Source organism: Bubalus bubalis, chromosome 4 (genome assembly GCF_019923935.1).
Source record: "Bubalus bubalis isolate 160015118507 breed Murrah chromosome 4, NDDB_SH_1, whole genome shotgun sequence".
Taxonomy (NCBI): Eukaryota; Metazoa; Chordata; class Mammalia; order Artiodactyla; family Bovidae; genus Bubalus; species Bubalus bubalis.
In genome coordinates this window covers 124054514-124070647 of record NC_059160.1, presented here as the reverse complement: position 1 = coordinate 124070647, position 16134 = coordinate 124054514, and the positions used below count along the sequence as shown (strand labels likewise).

At 45.4% G+C, this 16134-nt stretch overlaps 1 protein-coding gene across 6 annotated transcripts in view; it reads right to left on the bottom strand.

Annotated features, from left to right (window-relative positions):
* The window catches only part of DISC1 (DISC1 scaffold protein), a 412213-nt gene that overhangs the window by 273131 nt on the left and 122948 nt on the right, over positions 1 to 16134 (bottom strand). For all 6 annotated transcript variants that reach the window (XM_025284501.2, XM_044942012.1, XM_044942013.1 and 3 more), the window contains exon 4: positions 656 to 803. In XM_025284501.2, coding sequence (XP_025140286.2) covers positions 656 to 803 — 148 coding nt within the window. The remainder of the gene's footprint in view (positions 1 to 655; positions 804 to 16134) is intronic.

The window sequence follows — 16134 nt, the reverse complement described above, 5'->3', positions numbered from 1 at the left end:
GGCTAATCACATTCATCACCACCCCTTCCTCCCAAGTCTTTAAAGCCCGAAGAGAGAGGTCACCAGCAGACAGAGGAGAACAACCGCTTACAGACGTTCCAACAGGCCAACGCCTGGGCCGCAGCCCCAGACAGCCTGGGGTAGATGCTGCTCTAGGGTAGAAGCCAGACATTTAAAACCCCTCCAGGTGACTCAAACGGGCAGCCGGGCCTGAGATCCACCCAGTTAGAATAGCAACTGCGCTCCATCTAGTCCTGGTCCTGGGAGACCCTTGGGTAGAGGAAACAGCAGAAGATGCCCTAGAGGTGGACTCAGGAGGAGGATGCATTTTCATCCTTCAGTCAGAGGGGACTGCCTGCGATCTTACAGCCGCCCTTGACCAGAGGAAATCCACCCCACCTGCTCAGGAGGTGGGCTCCCCTAGGGAGCTTAGTGCCTAGCCGGGTCCGTGCGGGTTAAGGGGCCCTCCTGCCACTGATCAGAAGGGCTTCTCGGGGCATGTGACCCACAGAGGTCTCTCCCTCTGGAAGGAACCCCACTCCACCCCCACCCCGGCCCAACCAACAGAAGGGAGGGTCTCCTGGGCTAGGCTCCTACGTGTTCTTCCCCACTCAGGAGTGGGGAGAAGGGAAGAGGACCCCGGGAGAGCGCTTACCTCTGAGCTGCCCAGAGCAGGGAAGCCTGGGCCTGGGCCCCCAGGTGGCCCAGGAGGCCGCTGAGGGTGGGCTGTTGAGAAGGAAGCTGAAAGTGCAGGCTGCTTCTCTCCTTCTCCAGGGCTTCTAATCTTTGTTGGATCATCTCGGCTGGAAACCCAAAAGGATGAGAGAGAAAGAAAGAAACATGCGACTCAAAATAGACAATCCAAGGTCCCTGGCTCCACCCCCCGCCAATGGTCACCTCAGTGACATAATAGAAAGGTCACTTGTTTCTAGGTCAGCACTCTTCATCTCTAGGTTGATGTTTTTTAAGTATCTTCTGTCTTTTTATTGAAAATACAGCCCCCTTAGCTTTCATTCTTCTAAGTCTCAGAGGTTATAGTGCATGTATTTATATGATGATCATCATTATGACCATCACACAGGAGCATGCCTCATACTGTGCATATCAGTCAGTCGTGTCCGACCCTTGGTGACGCCATGGACTGTAACCCGCCAGGCTCCTCTGTCCATGGGATTCTCCAGGCAAGAATACTGGAGTGGGTTGTCATTTCCTACTCCAAGGGATCTTCCTGACCCAGGGATCGAATCTGCATTTTGCATCTCCTGCATTGGCAGGTAGGTTCTTTACCACTGCACCATCTGGGAAGCCCATACCTCACACGAATTATTTTTAACACCATGATGATCACTTAGGAGAAAACCTGCTAATTTTGATGAGTTCTGTAAAACCAGTTGAAAAAGATCAGTGCCCAAGTGTTGATTTTGAGAATGTTTCCTTAGACACTGTTCATCAAGTGAGACTTACTCACAGTTACCAAAGTCACTCAAGTGATGCTCAAACTCGGTCATGCTACAGATGAGCAGAGATCCACTTCTGTTCAGAGTATGGCTCTTATTATTTTTTCAAAGACATTAAGTCTCCTATGAGAAGGCATAAACAGTAATCACTGCGAGACATTATTTTCTTCAAAGAAAATAAGCTGCAGAAATTGGAATCCCATTAACTAAGAACTTACCCTCATAATCAAATACCTCAAGAACTGGAAAGTTTCCCATAAAGCTATTTTTTTTTTAGAAATGCAAGGACTGGAGTTAAAAATATATCAGTCAGAGCTTCCCTTCTGTTGGTCCTTGACCGGTGGGAAGGACCTTGATCCCCTCCGCCCCCTGGTAGTAGATGGGCTCTGGGGCCCCGGAGATCCCAGGCAGCCACCTCCAGCCACGAGCGCCACCTGCTGGCCCCGGTGTGCAACGCAAATACTACCCTTTACTATCGGGGCTTCCCAGGTGGCACGAGTGGTAAAGAACCTGCCTGCCAATTCAGGAGACGTAAGAGACACGGGCTCAATTTCTGCATCGGAAAGATCCACTGGAGGAGGAAATGGCAACCCACTCCAGTATTCTTGCCCAGAGAATCCTACGGACAGAGGAGCCTGGCGGGCTACAGTCCATAGGATTGCACAAAGTCGGACACGACTGAAGCGACTTAGCACACACACATCCTCTACTACGTGTGCCATGAGAGCATGTTCCAGAGGCTCTGGCCTAGATCACAGAGTGCGCTAAGTCAGTCGGTCATGTCCGACTCTTTGTGGCCCCGTGGACTATAGCCCCAAAGGCTCCTCTGTCCATGGAATTTTTCAAGCAAGAATATTAGAATGGGTTACCATTTCCTACTCCAGGGCATCTTCCCAACCCAGAGACTGAAGCTGGGTCTCTTACATCTCCTGCATGGGCAGGAGGATTCTTTACCACTAGCACCACCTGGGAAGCCCCAAAATTTAAAGGCAAGTTCTTCAAAGATACTCTTTTACTATTGTTGCTGTTGTTTAGTCACTCAGTCATGTCCAACTCTTTGTGACCCCATGAACTGTAGCCCTCCAGCCTCCTCTGTCCATGGGATTCTCCAGGCCAGAATACTGGAGTGAGTAGCCCTTTCCTTCTCCAGGGGATCATCCCAACCCAGGGATTGAACCCACGTCTCCTGAATTGGCAGGTGGATTCTTTATCACTGAGCCACCAGTGAAGCCCTAGCTCACAATATATGTTTACATTTCTAGGGCCCTACAGTTCATTTTCCAAGTGAGCCATTTCTATAAGGCTCAATTTTAAATGGAAACACTGTTTCAACAAGCTTGCTATTTTGAAAGCTCTTTGAACACACTTTTTATCCTACACCAGCAGAGGTCAGTGCTAATCCCAGCGCACCCCTCTTGGGCAGCAACACGTACTTGGAGGAGACGAGGGCCCAGGTGTCATGGGGAGCAGCCCCAAGTCTCTGGGAGTGTCAATGGCAAGATCTTCCCATCAATTTGCTGCAGACCTTGGGACTAATAGCCAGAAACTTGCTGAGAGAATTTGCCAAGAATTCATTCTAGCGACACTGGAAAAGGTCATCTACATCCTGTTGGAGATCAAGTACAGGTACTGCCAGGGCTCTTAGTCTGTGCCACCTTCTTCAGAAGGACGGTGGGACTAATTCAGACACCATACTTACAACACACGGTGGATTCTGGCTGACAGGTATACTAGGATTGGCCCAAAGTTACCCGGCTCGACCCATTCTCTAACACCAGGCTTCATTCTTTTAAAATACTTTATTTTAATTAATGTTTACATTTTTATTAATTTATTTGCTTTATTATTTAGTTATTGACTTACTTCTAGCTGTATAAGGGAGAAGGCAATGGCAACCCACTCCAGTACTCTTGCCTGGAAAATCCCATGGACGGAGGAGCCTGGTGGGCTGCAGTCCATGGGGTCGCTAAGAGTCGAACACAACTGAGCAACTTCACTTTCACTTTTCACTTTCGTGCATTGGAGAAGGAAATGGCAACCCACTCCAATGTTTTTGCCTGGAGAATTTCAGGGACGGCGGAGCCTGGTGGGCTGCCGTCTATGGGGTCACACAGAGTCGGACACAACTGAATCGACTTAGCAAGCAGCAGCAGCAGCTTGCTGTATAAAACCAAAACTTCAGTGAAAAGCAAGCACGTAATACCTTATATGCTTTAAAATAGCATACTGATGCAATCCTGATGCAGTGATAAAGATGTGTCAAGATGTTATTACATAGAGATTAGTAGCAAACTGAGTTGGCACCTCAATTCTGCCATTTCTAGCTGCCTGACCTTCAAATAACTTAACCTTTCTAAGCTTCCATTTCCTAATCTGCAGAAACAGGCCTAATAATAGTCTACACATGGCAAGGTCTTCTGAGGATTAAATGAGATAATCCACACAAAGCATTTAGCACCATGCCTGGCGCCTGGCATGTGTCCAAAAGGATTGGCTGTTATTAGTTACACTACCGCATCCTGGCCTTCAAGAGTCCACAAGAAAGTTAGAGACCCAGGCTGGGCTCCCTCCACTGGTCACTGCATTGTAAATTTCACCCTTCCGCTGCCACATGAGAAGTCCACAGAGAGCCCTAGCTGGCCTAGCAGAAGCAAACACTAGAAATGGGAAACTGGCTTCCAAAAATCAGATTCACAATAAATGCCAAAGGAAAACTAATTGTGATTATCCTAGGAAATAACTGTGATTAGCTATGTTCAATGCTGCCACTTACTTTAAATTATTTCTATTTTATGACTTTAGAAAGTGCACTAACTAGATCATCTCACACCGGTCAGAATGGCCATCATCAAAAAGTCTACAAACAATAAATGCTGGAGAGGGTGTAGGGAAAAGGGAACCCTCCTACACTGTTGGTAGAAATGTAAATTGATGCAGCGACTATGGAAAACAGTATTGAGGTTTTTAAAAACTAAAAATAGAGCTACCATGTGACCCAGAAATCCCCCTCCTAGGTGTATATCCAAAAGAAACCATAATTCAAAAAGATACATGCACCCCTATGTTCATAGCAGCACTATTAACAGCAGCCAAGACATGGAAGCAACCTAAATGTCCATCCACAGATGAATGGATAAAGAAGATGTGGTACATATATACAATGGAACATTACTCATCCATAAAAAGGAATGAAATAGTGTCATTTGCGGCAACATGGATGGATCTAAAGATTAGCATACTAATTAATTGTCAGACAGAGAAAGACAAATATCATTATGATGTCATTTATAAGTGGAAACCAAAAGAAAAAAAAGTGATTGTTGCTGTTTAGTTGCTAAGTCCTGTCTGACTCTTAGAACCCCATGGACAGAGGCCACGGACTGCAACCTGTCAGGCTCCTCTGTCCACGGGATTCTCCAGGCAAGAAGACTGGAGTGGGTTGCCATGCTGTACTCCAGGGGAACTTCCTGACCCAGGGATCGAATCGAATCCACGTCTCCTGTCTCTTGCACTGGCAGGCAGGTTCTTTACCACTAGCACTACCAGGGAAGCTCTCTTTTGCTGCTGGATGAGTATAAAAACATAGTGAAGTCTCTCAGTCGTGTCTAACTCTGTGTGATCCCATGGACACTAGGCCCCTCCGCCCATGGGATTTTCTAGGCAAGAGTACTGGAGTGGGTTGCCATTTCCTTCTCCAGGGAACTTCCCAACCCAGGGATCAAACCCAGGTCTCCCACATTGTAGACAGACGCTTTACCATCTGAGCCACCAGGGAAGTCACCAAATCTAAAATCTACTGCCTGCCTCCAAGATTCTACTCCTCCTTCCAAAGGCACCATCTGGGCCTGCAGTTGTGCATTCTCTGACTTGGCTTCTTCCTGTAACTCCAGGTTCTGGTGATCCTCCCTATGGTTTCCCCACACTCACACCCTCTCCATTTGCTCTGCATCTGGTCCAGCCCAAGTCTCACCACTTCTGTAGCTGAGTTACTTTCCACCCAGGAGCTCACATCTCCACCGTTTCATCTCTGCACATCACTGACAGGGCTCCCCTCACGACACTCAGGTATGAGCAGCTCATGAGCCAGTGAATGGGCATAGGAATTCAGAGACTGTCACACGTTATCACAAGATGTTCTCCAAATCCCGGAGGACTTGCCTGGCCTCCAGGACAGAGGCCAAATGTCTATGCCTGGTGTTGGGGGCCACAGGCATGCTGTCTAGCCTAGCTCACTCCTCCTCCATTGCACTCTGCCCCACAGTGATGCAGTGGCAACACTTCTTGAAAAGAACACAGAATCTAAACACTAAGAATCAGGGCACCAAGCTGGTATAACCATTTTGGAAAACTATTTGGCAGTAACTGCATGTATACACTATATCCCATGATCCAGTAATTCCACTCCTAGGGATATATCCAAAACACTTCCATCAAACAAGACATATGACAAGACATATGACAACAGTCATACATTTATTTATAATGGTTCAAAACTCAAAATAACTCAAAAGGACCACAGATAAATAAACTACACAGCAGTAAAAACTGAACTAACTACGGCTACATGAAGAACAACATGGATGACTCTCATACACACACTGTACAATCCCATTTATAGAAAGTTCAGAAACAGGCAAAACCAAACTATGGTGATAGAGGTCAGAATAATGTTTATTGTGGGGGAGGTAAAGATATTGTTTGGGAAATGAGGATGAGGGAGTCTCACTGAGTGTTGGAAATACGCTGTATCCCATTCTAGACGGTGGTTACAGAGGGCACACATACATAAAAATTGACTGAGATTCACACTGTACAATACAGCTTTATGCACCTTATTACATTACTGGCCTTCCCAAGTGGCGCTAATGGTAAAGAACCCACCTGCCAATGCAGGAGACATAAGAAACGTGGGCTCAATCGTTGGGTCAGGAACATTTGCTGGAGGACAGCATGGCAACCTACTCCAGTATTCTTGCCTGGAGAATCCCATGGACAGAAGAGCCTGCTGGGCTACAATCCATGGGGTCACAAAGAGATGGACACAACTGAACCGACTTAGCATGCACCTTATTACATGATTATATATTTTACCTCAATTAAAAAATTTTAGTGCATAAAAAATAAGAAACACCTGAGTTCCATCACCAACTTCAATGCTGGTGGAGTTTTCGGTGTCCGACAGGTCACTTCCCCATTTAAGTCTCAGAGTTTCATCCACTAAATAGGAAGAAGTTCTCCTCAGGGGTCTAAAGAAGTCACAATTGGGATTAAACAGCAAAGAGATGTACTGGTGGTCAGCTCACAACAGACATGTTGTCTCAGCTCTGAGGCTGGAGGTCTGGTATCACCGAGGCCACATCGGGCCCTGTGAGGGGCTCTCCTTGGGCATTGGGGGCAGACTGTTGCCACGCACGACCTCACAGGTCCAAAAGAGAGTCAGCCAGCTTCTTCCTGCAAGGGCACTGATCCCATGCACTGGGCTCCACCCTCATGATCTGACCACCCCAAAGGCCCCAGCTCCAAACACCGCCATATCAGGATTTGGGGTTTCAACATATGAATCCGGGGGATGCAAACAATCATTCCATCATATGCTTCAAAGTGGGGAGGGGACGCTTCAGCCAGAGTGGCCCGCTTTATCTACCCATGTAGATGGTGTGGAAAAATGGGAGGGATAGAGGAGTGTTTGAAAATGACTGGAAATAGCATTTTTCACTTTCGATAACATGCTTATTTGTTATTTCATGTATTCATTCCATTAACAAATATTCTGGTAACTGAACATTCTTTGGCTGTAGGGTTGCCAGGATGAGCAAGACACAGTCCTGGTTGTTCAGGGACCCGGTGACTGGGGACAGGGGGCCAAAACCACAAACAGGCCTTGTCTTGTCTGCCCGTGAGGAGGGGAAGCCGGCTGTCCCACTGGGAAAGGGGGCACGTGAAGGAGCACATAGCCGTGTGTGCCTGCCAGCACTTAGGGTGCAGGGGGCAGGGCCTCGGGGAGCCACACAGAGGTCTGGGGGGCCCGGCTGGTAATGCGCCCACCAGTGCCTGAGGGTACAGCATACTGCGGGGACAGCCAGATGGGTGGGAGGCAGGTCACACTGAGAAATAAACCAATGAAACAAGTAAGTGAATGCATGGAGCGTAAAGAGAGCCAGATGTTTCAGTATGAGAGGATATTCTTACAATTACGGAAAGAGATTAGGGCAGAAAGAACTTAGGATTGTTATATTAGAATTGGAAGAACTGATGTGTGTTTGTGTGTGTGTGCACGCGCATGTGCATTCAGTCATGTCTGACTCTTTGCAATCCCATAGACTGTAGCCCACCAGGCTGTTCTGTCCATCGAATTCTCCAGGCAGGAATACTGGAGTAAGTTGCCATTTCCTTGTCCAGAGGATCTTCCCGACCCAGGGGCTGAACCCGCATCGCTTATATCTCCTCCATTGTCAGGTGCATTCTTTACCACTAGCACCATCTTTAACACAGACATAGATAATTATGGAAATATCCATTTATATGTGACTGTGTTTACAGATATTTTCTATCTTCATCCACTGAGAAAGCCTAGACACAATACCCCAGTAACAGTGGGCACACAGATCCTGGTTTCTAAACACCACCCTCCTTGAAAGGAGGCCTGGGGGGCCTTGTAAGACTGGCTGATTCTAAGTCTGAGGCAGGGCCGGTTCAAAATGAGTCTGGAATATCTTGTTGTACAAATAATAAGGACAAGCTAAACACTGATGGGGATGTATCAACTGAAGACAAGAAGTACATTGAATGAGCTCCCATAAGTGGCTCTAGCAGTAAAGAACCCGCCTGCCGATGCAGGAGACAGAAGAGACGCAGGTTCCATCCCTGGGTTGGGAAAATCCCCTGAAAAAGGAAATGGCAACCCATTCCAGTATTCATGCCTGGAGAATTCCATGGACAGAGGAGTCTGGCGGGCTATGGTCCATGGAGTCACAAAGAGTCGGACACGAGTAAAGTGACTTAGCACACACACAGCACAAGGCAAATCTAGAATAGTTCATGAATCGAACAAATAATGCTGTGAATGAAGTACCACCCACTGAATAGAACAGGAATCTTGCAATTGCATCTATGCCAACAGATTGCCAACTGCTAAAAAGGAATGGCTCTTTGGTAAGGTGCAGGGCAAAAGTGTAATCTTAGCATTTAATCAGTTTTCAGAGGACAAATGGTAAATGCATGCTGAGAAGCCCGGGAGCCACGGGTATAACCAGATGGTCAAGGCTAGCATCAGCAGTGGCCAGAGGAGTCTGCCTGTTGAGATACACGCTAAGATTCACCAAGAAGTGCACAGTCCCTGTCCCACGTTTCCATCACGTCTCTGTCAGGGCTGCACCGCCTGAGTCCAGTCACGAGGAAACCTGTTGAAGATGGACCCACGTTGGAAGTCAACCAACAAAACGTAAGGTCTTGCATGCCTTAAAACTCTCAAGGACATATGACCGAGTACTGAGGGATGGTTCCACATAGGAGGGGACTGGGGGAACATGATGACCACATGCAACATGCCTTAAAACTCTCAAGGACGTAGGACCGAGTACTGAGGGATGGTTCCACACAGGAGGAGACTGAGGGAACATGACGACCACGTGCAACATGTGTTCTAGTCCAAGGAGGATAAACGCCCAGAGCTGGATCCCAGTTGGTGATGTGTGAACAGTCTGAGGACCGGACAGGAACGGTGGGTCAGTGTTGACTCCTCGACTGACTGAGACAGTTGCAGGGTGGGGGCTGTGACAGGATCTTTGTTTGGGGATGTGTGTGGGGTACGTAGGACTGCCGAGGTACTGCGTCCGCAGTTGACTCTCAAGCAAGGGATACACGCATCCAGCGGGGGACCCAGAAGGAGGGAGAGATGAGAGCTCTTTGTACTGTACTTGCAACTTCTGTAACTGGGGAATTATTTCCAAATAAATTCTTTCTAAAACTTATAAATAGCGACTTCCCTGGTGGCCCTGTATCTCAGACTTCATGCTTCCAATGCAGGGGGCCTAGGTTTGATCCCTGGCCAGGAAACATACCTGCAGCTATAGATCTCACATGTGGCAACGAAGATCAAAGATCCCACATGCTGCAACTAAAGCACAGCACAATCAAATAAGTAAATTTTGTTTAAAATTTTTAATTTAAAACCTAAATAAAAAACAAAACCTACAAGCAGACAACTGCCGCACAACTAAATAGGGGATTTGTGACCTGACATCATTTGTCTGAATTCTGCTCCGTCTTTAAGAAAATCTCTTCTATCATTCCGTTTGGCGAGCGGTTGAGGAAACATCACTCACTGTCTCTGGCTTTTCTTTCTTGTACACCTCTGCCAGCTTTCTGCACATATTGTTCATCTGATTGCAGTTTGAAGCTCAAGTCTGAAAGCCAGAGTTTTAGAGAGTATTGCATACAGCAGGTGCTGAGTAAATGCGGTTGCCTGACTGTGAGAACAGTCACAACATTAGAATCTGGGGGTGCATTTTGTAAGCACAGTGGAGTAGTAAAAACAAACAGGAGAAGGCCATGGCACCCCACTCCAGTACTCTTGCCTGGAAAGTCCCATGGACGGAGGGGCCTGGTAGGGTGCAGTCCATGGGGTTGCTAGGAGTCAGACACGACTGAGCGACTTCACTTTCACTTTTCATTTTCATGCATTGGAGAAGGAAATGGCAACCCACTCCAGTGTTCTTGCCTGGAGAATCCCAGGGATGGGGGAGCCTGGTGGGCTGCCGTCTATGGGGTCGCACAGAGTCGGATACAACTGAAGCGACTTAGCAGCAGCAGCAGCAGCAAAAACAAACAAACTCAACGTTAACCAGAAAAGATATTACCAAGCAGTAAGCAAAATGATGCATAATATGTTCTCAATGATACAATGTATTTAATTTATGAATCTAATACACTATTTATAGGACCTCAGCAATAAAAATGCTAACCGACATCTCATTCCAATTTGGATCAAGCAAATACTTATTTTGATGTTGCTACAACATATTTATTAATGTTTAATTGAGGGGCAGCACTCATCTGTTATTCCTTGGCACATTAGCCCTGAGCACCTGTTTCTTGGGCTACAAGATGGAAACAGGATGAAAGAAAAGTAATTTCTACATCTATGAATAAATAAGCAAACAACCATTTACAGAGCAGTAAGAAATCTCCACACCTAAAGGCATCCTGCTAAACAGACTCAATTCCTACTGCTGTGTTCCGTCTATGAGATGCCAGAAGAGATGGTGTAAACCCCTTTCTTGGCCGTGCAGCCATTCTACGTTCTAAGGAGGCCCTTTAAAGTTAAGAAGCAATCAATGTCTTCCTAAGTCATTCTGCCTTGGTTTTTACATAATAGCCAAAAAATGCTATTCATTGAGAGCTGAATAGTATAACAATTCCACATTACCATACACACCATGTGAGATGACCAGTTTACAAAGAATAAGACTGTGATAAAATGTATTTCAGACTGACCGGAGACAGCCTCTGACATTTCAATGTATTGGAATCTGCTGGACTCATTATCATAAAAATCAGCCACTCCTGGGGCACTGAAGCCTTCAAGCATAATAATCCTTTCTGAGTATCTATTACATGCCCGGCACCACATATCCATTATTTCTGAGCTTCACAGGACTTCTATAGCAGGAATCCAATTGCAGAACCTAAGATGCAGAGACTTTAAGTCATTTGCCCAAGACCTGGGCTTCCCTTGTGGCTCAGCTGGTAAAGAATCCACCTGTAATACAGAGACCTGGGTTCAATCCCTGGGTTGGGAAGATCCCCCGGTGAAGGGAAAGGCTGCCCACACCAGTATTCTGGCCTGGAGAATTCCATGGACTGTATAGTCCATGGAGTCGCAAAGAGTCAGACACAACTGAGTGACTTTCACTTTCACTTTTCAGAAAGTGAACCTTGACTCTTTTGGTGGCAAACTCTAGGCTTTTGCTATTAGACTTCCCAAGAGCCACCCCCAAAACTGTACCAGCACCCACAGTTTCCCCCATCACACAGAGATGCTGTCTGTCTATTCACCTGTGTGGGTCCCTAGAGGCAGTGGCAGCCACCGGGCAGAGCTGAGTCCTAATCATCCCTGCCAATACCCAGTTCAGCACTAGGCTCACAGTAGGTACTAGGCAAAGGTACTAGGTACTTATTCATTTGTAAATAAATGAATGTCTACATTTGCATGAAGAATGCTGTAAACATGGAAAAACAACAACCAGTCTGTGCACACTGCTAGTGCCAAGTGCCTGGCTATCCTCACAGCGACCTCATGAGGGGCCGTGGTTGTTCCCATTTTGTAGATCAAAAGACTGAGGCTCATGGAAAGTTTAAGAGATTTTTTTCTGGGTTAGTTGTACCACTATATGGATTTAGAAATAAAACCAAGGTCTGTCTGACTCCAAAACCTGTTCTACAGGGAAGATCACATCCTACAGTGTAGACCATATCCTGAAATACACACCAGGATGCGTTATACGGGTTGCTTCTCTGGTGGTTCAGATGGTAAAGAATCTGCCTGCAATGCAGGAGACCTGGGTTTGATCCCTGGGTTGGGAAGACCCCCTAGAGAAGGGAACAGCTATTTACTCCAGTATTCAAGCCTGGTGAATTCCATGGACAGAGCAGCCTAACAGGCTACAGCCTATGGGGTGACAAAGAGTCAAACACAACTGAACAACTAACATATATACATACGTTATGCAAACGCAAACGATTCTATCAACTCATCTTTCACCTAGCCCGTTTTACTCACAGGAAGCATTCAGGAGCCAAAACAAACCAAAAAAAAAAACAACAAAAAAAAACTGGCAGAAGTGGAAACAGACTCAGATCCAATTCTGCTGCTACTGCTAGGTCGCTTCAGTCGTGTCCGACTCTGTGCGACCCATAGACGGCAGGCCGCCCACCAGGCTTCCCGTCCCCGTCCCTGGGATTCTCCAGGCAAGAACACTGGAGTGGGTTGCCATTTCCTTGTCCAAAGCATGAAAGTGAAAAGTGAAAAGTAAAAGTGAAGTTGCTCAGTTGTGTCCGACTCTAGCGACCCCATGGGCTGCAGCTTACCAGGCTCCTGCATCCATGGGATTTTCCAGGCAAGAGTACTGGGGTGGGGTGCCATTGCCTTCTCCCAGATCCAATTCTAGGGGAATGTTTAAATAAATTACGGTATTTAGCCACTCATATGGAATGCTATGTAGAAAAACAATTAGAAAATCTGTGAGAGAGCATTTTAATATTACACAAGAAAAACAAGATACAAAATTACAAGCACGGGGCTTCCCATGTGGTACTAGCGGTAAAGAACCCACCTGCCAATGCAGGAGCCATTAAGAGACACGGGTTCGATCCCTGGGTCAGGAAGATCCCCTGGAAGACAGCATGGCAACCCACTCCAGTATTCTTACCTGGAAAATCCCATGGACAGAGGAGCCTGATGGCCTACAGTCCATGGAATTGCAAAGAGCTGGACACGACTGAAGCAACTTAGCACAACACAGCACAGGGTCCATAATTATTTATAAATATGTTTTTTTTTAAAATCTGGGAGGAACTAAGGATTTTGGCAATCAGTCATGCAATTACAGGTGACCTTTTCTCAGTTTCACTTCTTAAAAAATCAGCTGTAAAATCTTGAGCTGTTTAGTATTTAGGAAAGTATTCTATTTTTTGAAAGCCTACTGGTTTCTTATCCTACTCTTTGATTTCTGCATAAAAAATGGAGATCGGCTTCCTCCAATTCTTAATGCTAAACTGCTTAAGGTAAGCCTGGTCTCCCTGGGTCATAGATCTTTTCAGTGTATCCCAAAGAGGATTTCCAGAAATGTTATATTTTTAAGCTCACCAATGTGTGGAAAGAAGACTAAGAAATTATTTCGGTTGTGGTATAAAAGGAAAAACAAACATTTGGGGAGATACAAAAATTTCAGAAGACAAGCAATGATTTAACCATGGTATTTGCTTACTCAGCATTTAGCCTATCACCTTGCTCTTAATAAATATTTGTTGATTCTCTCTGAAGTATTTTCATAGAATATTTGGTTTGAAGCATCTGTTCTTCCTCAGCAAGAATTTACCAGGCAAAATCAATTGTGAGCGATCAAAACAGCAAAAGTAATGAAACTTCCAGGTTCTTCCCCAGGTCTGGGACGTGTCATTAGACTAGCAAGTGTGTGTGTGTGTGTGTGTGTGTGTAGGAGTGTGCATACAAATGCTGTCCTTTGGTCTGCAAACCATGCTTCAAGTTGCAATATTCAGACACAACACAAAACATAAAGAATTTTTCAAAATCGTGAGTTTGCCAAAGGAAGGCTTGGTTATGGGTCCCTCCAAAATATTCTTTGCCTCAACTCTCAAAACTAAATTCCCAAGAAAATATTTCTTTCACCAAATGTCAATTACCAAATGCCCTAGGCAAGTAACTGACCAACTGAATTTTGGTTACTTTTTATAAAAGCCCAAGATATTCATAATTATAAAAATTGTCTCTAAGTATGTTTCCACAGATGCTATTGAAAACTGGACCACTGCCTCTGTGTGCTCCAAGTTCATTGATCAGAATTTGCGGTGGCTGAATTTCTACCGGCAACTCTGTTGTCCGTATCTTTGTAAGAGCCAGGTCCCCCCAGGATTCCAACCACTTCCAACACCTCTGCTGCCACTGCCTCCTCTCCCATGTGGCACCACCACCTCCCAGCCGCCACTGCCTCCTCTCCCACGTGGCACCACCACCTCCCAGCCGCCACTGCCTCCTCTCCCACGTGGCACCACCACCTCCCAGCCGCCACTGCCTACTGTCCTGCCCCACCTAACACGCCAGCTACTTATTACAAGACAGGAGCTGAAAGCATTTCCAAGATGGAGGAACATTCATTTCCAAATAGCTGCAAAACAGAGAACCCGAAAGAAGTGACAAGAGAAGAAAGGCAGAACAATGAAAAAAGTTGAAGAGAACACACCCCAAAATATTAAGAGTGGATAGCTGTCTGTGCATCTTGAGAATAAAGATGATTTTCTAAATTTATATTTCTGAACTTACTAGATGCTTTTTTACAATGATCATGTATTGCTTTAAACATAAACTAACTATGTTTAAAATTTCACTTTTATATTAAAGCATCTAAACACCCCCAATTGGGCTTCCCTGGTGGCTCAGTGGTAAAGAACCTACCTGCCAATGCAGGTGACACAGGAGACCCTGGTTTGATCCTCTGAAGTAGGAAATGACAACCTGCTCCAGGATTCTTGCCTAGAAAACCCCATTGACAGAGAAGCCTGGCAGGCTACAGTCCATGGGTTCACAAAAGAGTCGGACATGACTTAGCAACTCCACAAGAAACACCGCAATTAAAAGGTAGATGTAAATTGGGTAAAAGACCAAGATTCAGTTATATGCTACCTAAAAGAATACAGTCCAGCTTTGCTTGGATTAGTATTAGGATGATACATGTTTACATGGTATTACTTTAAACCCTTTTATGTCTTTATATTTAAAGTGTATTTCTTAACAAGGCCCTACTATAGCCTATGGAACTACACTCAACATTTTGTAATAACCTATAAGGGAAAATGGGCTTCCCTTGTGGCTCAGCTGGTAAAGACTCTGCCTGCAGTGTGGGAGACCTGGGTTTGATCCCTGGGTTGGGAAGATCCCCTGGAGAAGGGAAAGGCTACCCACTCCAGTATTCTGGCCTAGAGAATTCCATGGACTATACAGTCCTTGGGGTCGCAAAGATTCGGACACGACTGAGCAACTTTCACTTTCACTTTCACTTCACATAAGGGAAAACAATCTGAAAAAGAATATATTGGGTTGGCCAAAATGTTCATTTGAGTTTTTCTGTGTGTGTGTGTGTGTGTGTGTGTGTGTGTGTGTGTGCTTAGTCGCTTTAGTTGTGTCTGACTCTTCGCTAACCCCATAGACTGTAGCTCACCAGGCTCCTCTGTTCACGGGATTCTCCAGGCGAGAATACTGGAGTGGGTTGTCATGCCCTCCTCCAGGGGATCTTCCTGACCCAGGGATCAAACCTGGGTCTCCTGCATCTCCTGCATTGGCAGGCAGGTTCTTTACCATTAATGCCATTGGGCATTATATATATATATTATATATTATATATATATATTATTTATTATTTATATATATATATATCACTTTGCTGTACACCTGAAACTAACACATTGCAAATCAACTATTCTTCAATAAATAAATATGAATTTTGATAGATAAATTCCACTTTTAGAAATAAAAGGTAATTATCAGCTGGTTCATTCAGGTAACAGCAAGTAGGGTGCCTACCTGGGGTCAACTAGCACTAATTATGAAGTAACCACAGTCGGGCATGTCTTTTTTCAGCCATTTAAAACTGTATAAACTGTGAAAGAGGAACTCTTGTTTAAAATATATTGGTAGATCTTCCTACGTGAAACAACTTTTTATGACATGTTCCTCATTTTAATTGAATTTAGATATATGATCCGTCATTACCAAAATGGCTTAATCACTTAGGCAATAACTAACTCAGTCAGTTACTAACTCACTTAGCAATCTAGGCACACGGCTGATAAATGGAACACCTGTGTAGACTGAATACTGAAGGTTTATCAGGATGAAAAGGACAAAGCTTCACAACAGACTGACCAGACCTGCAAGGCTATG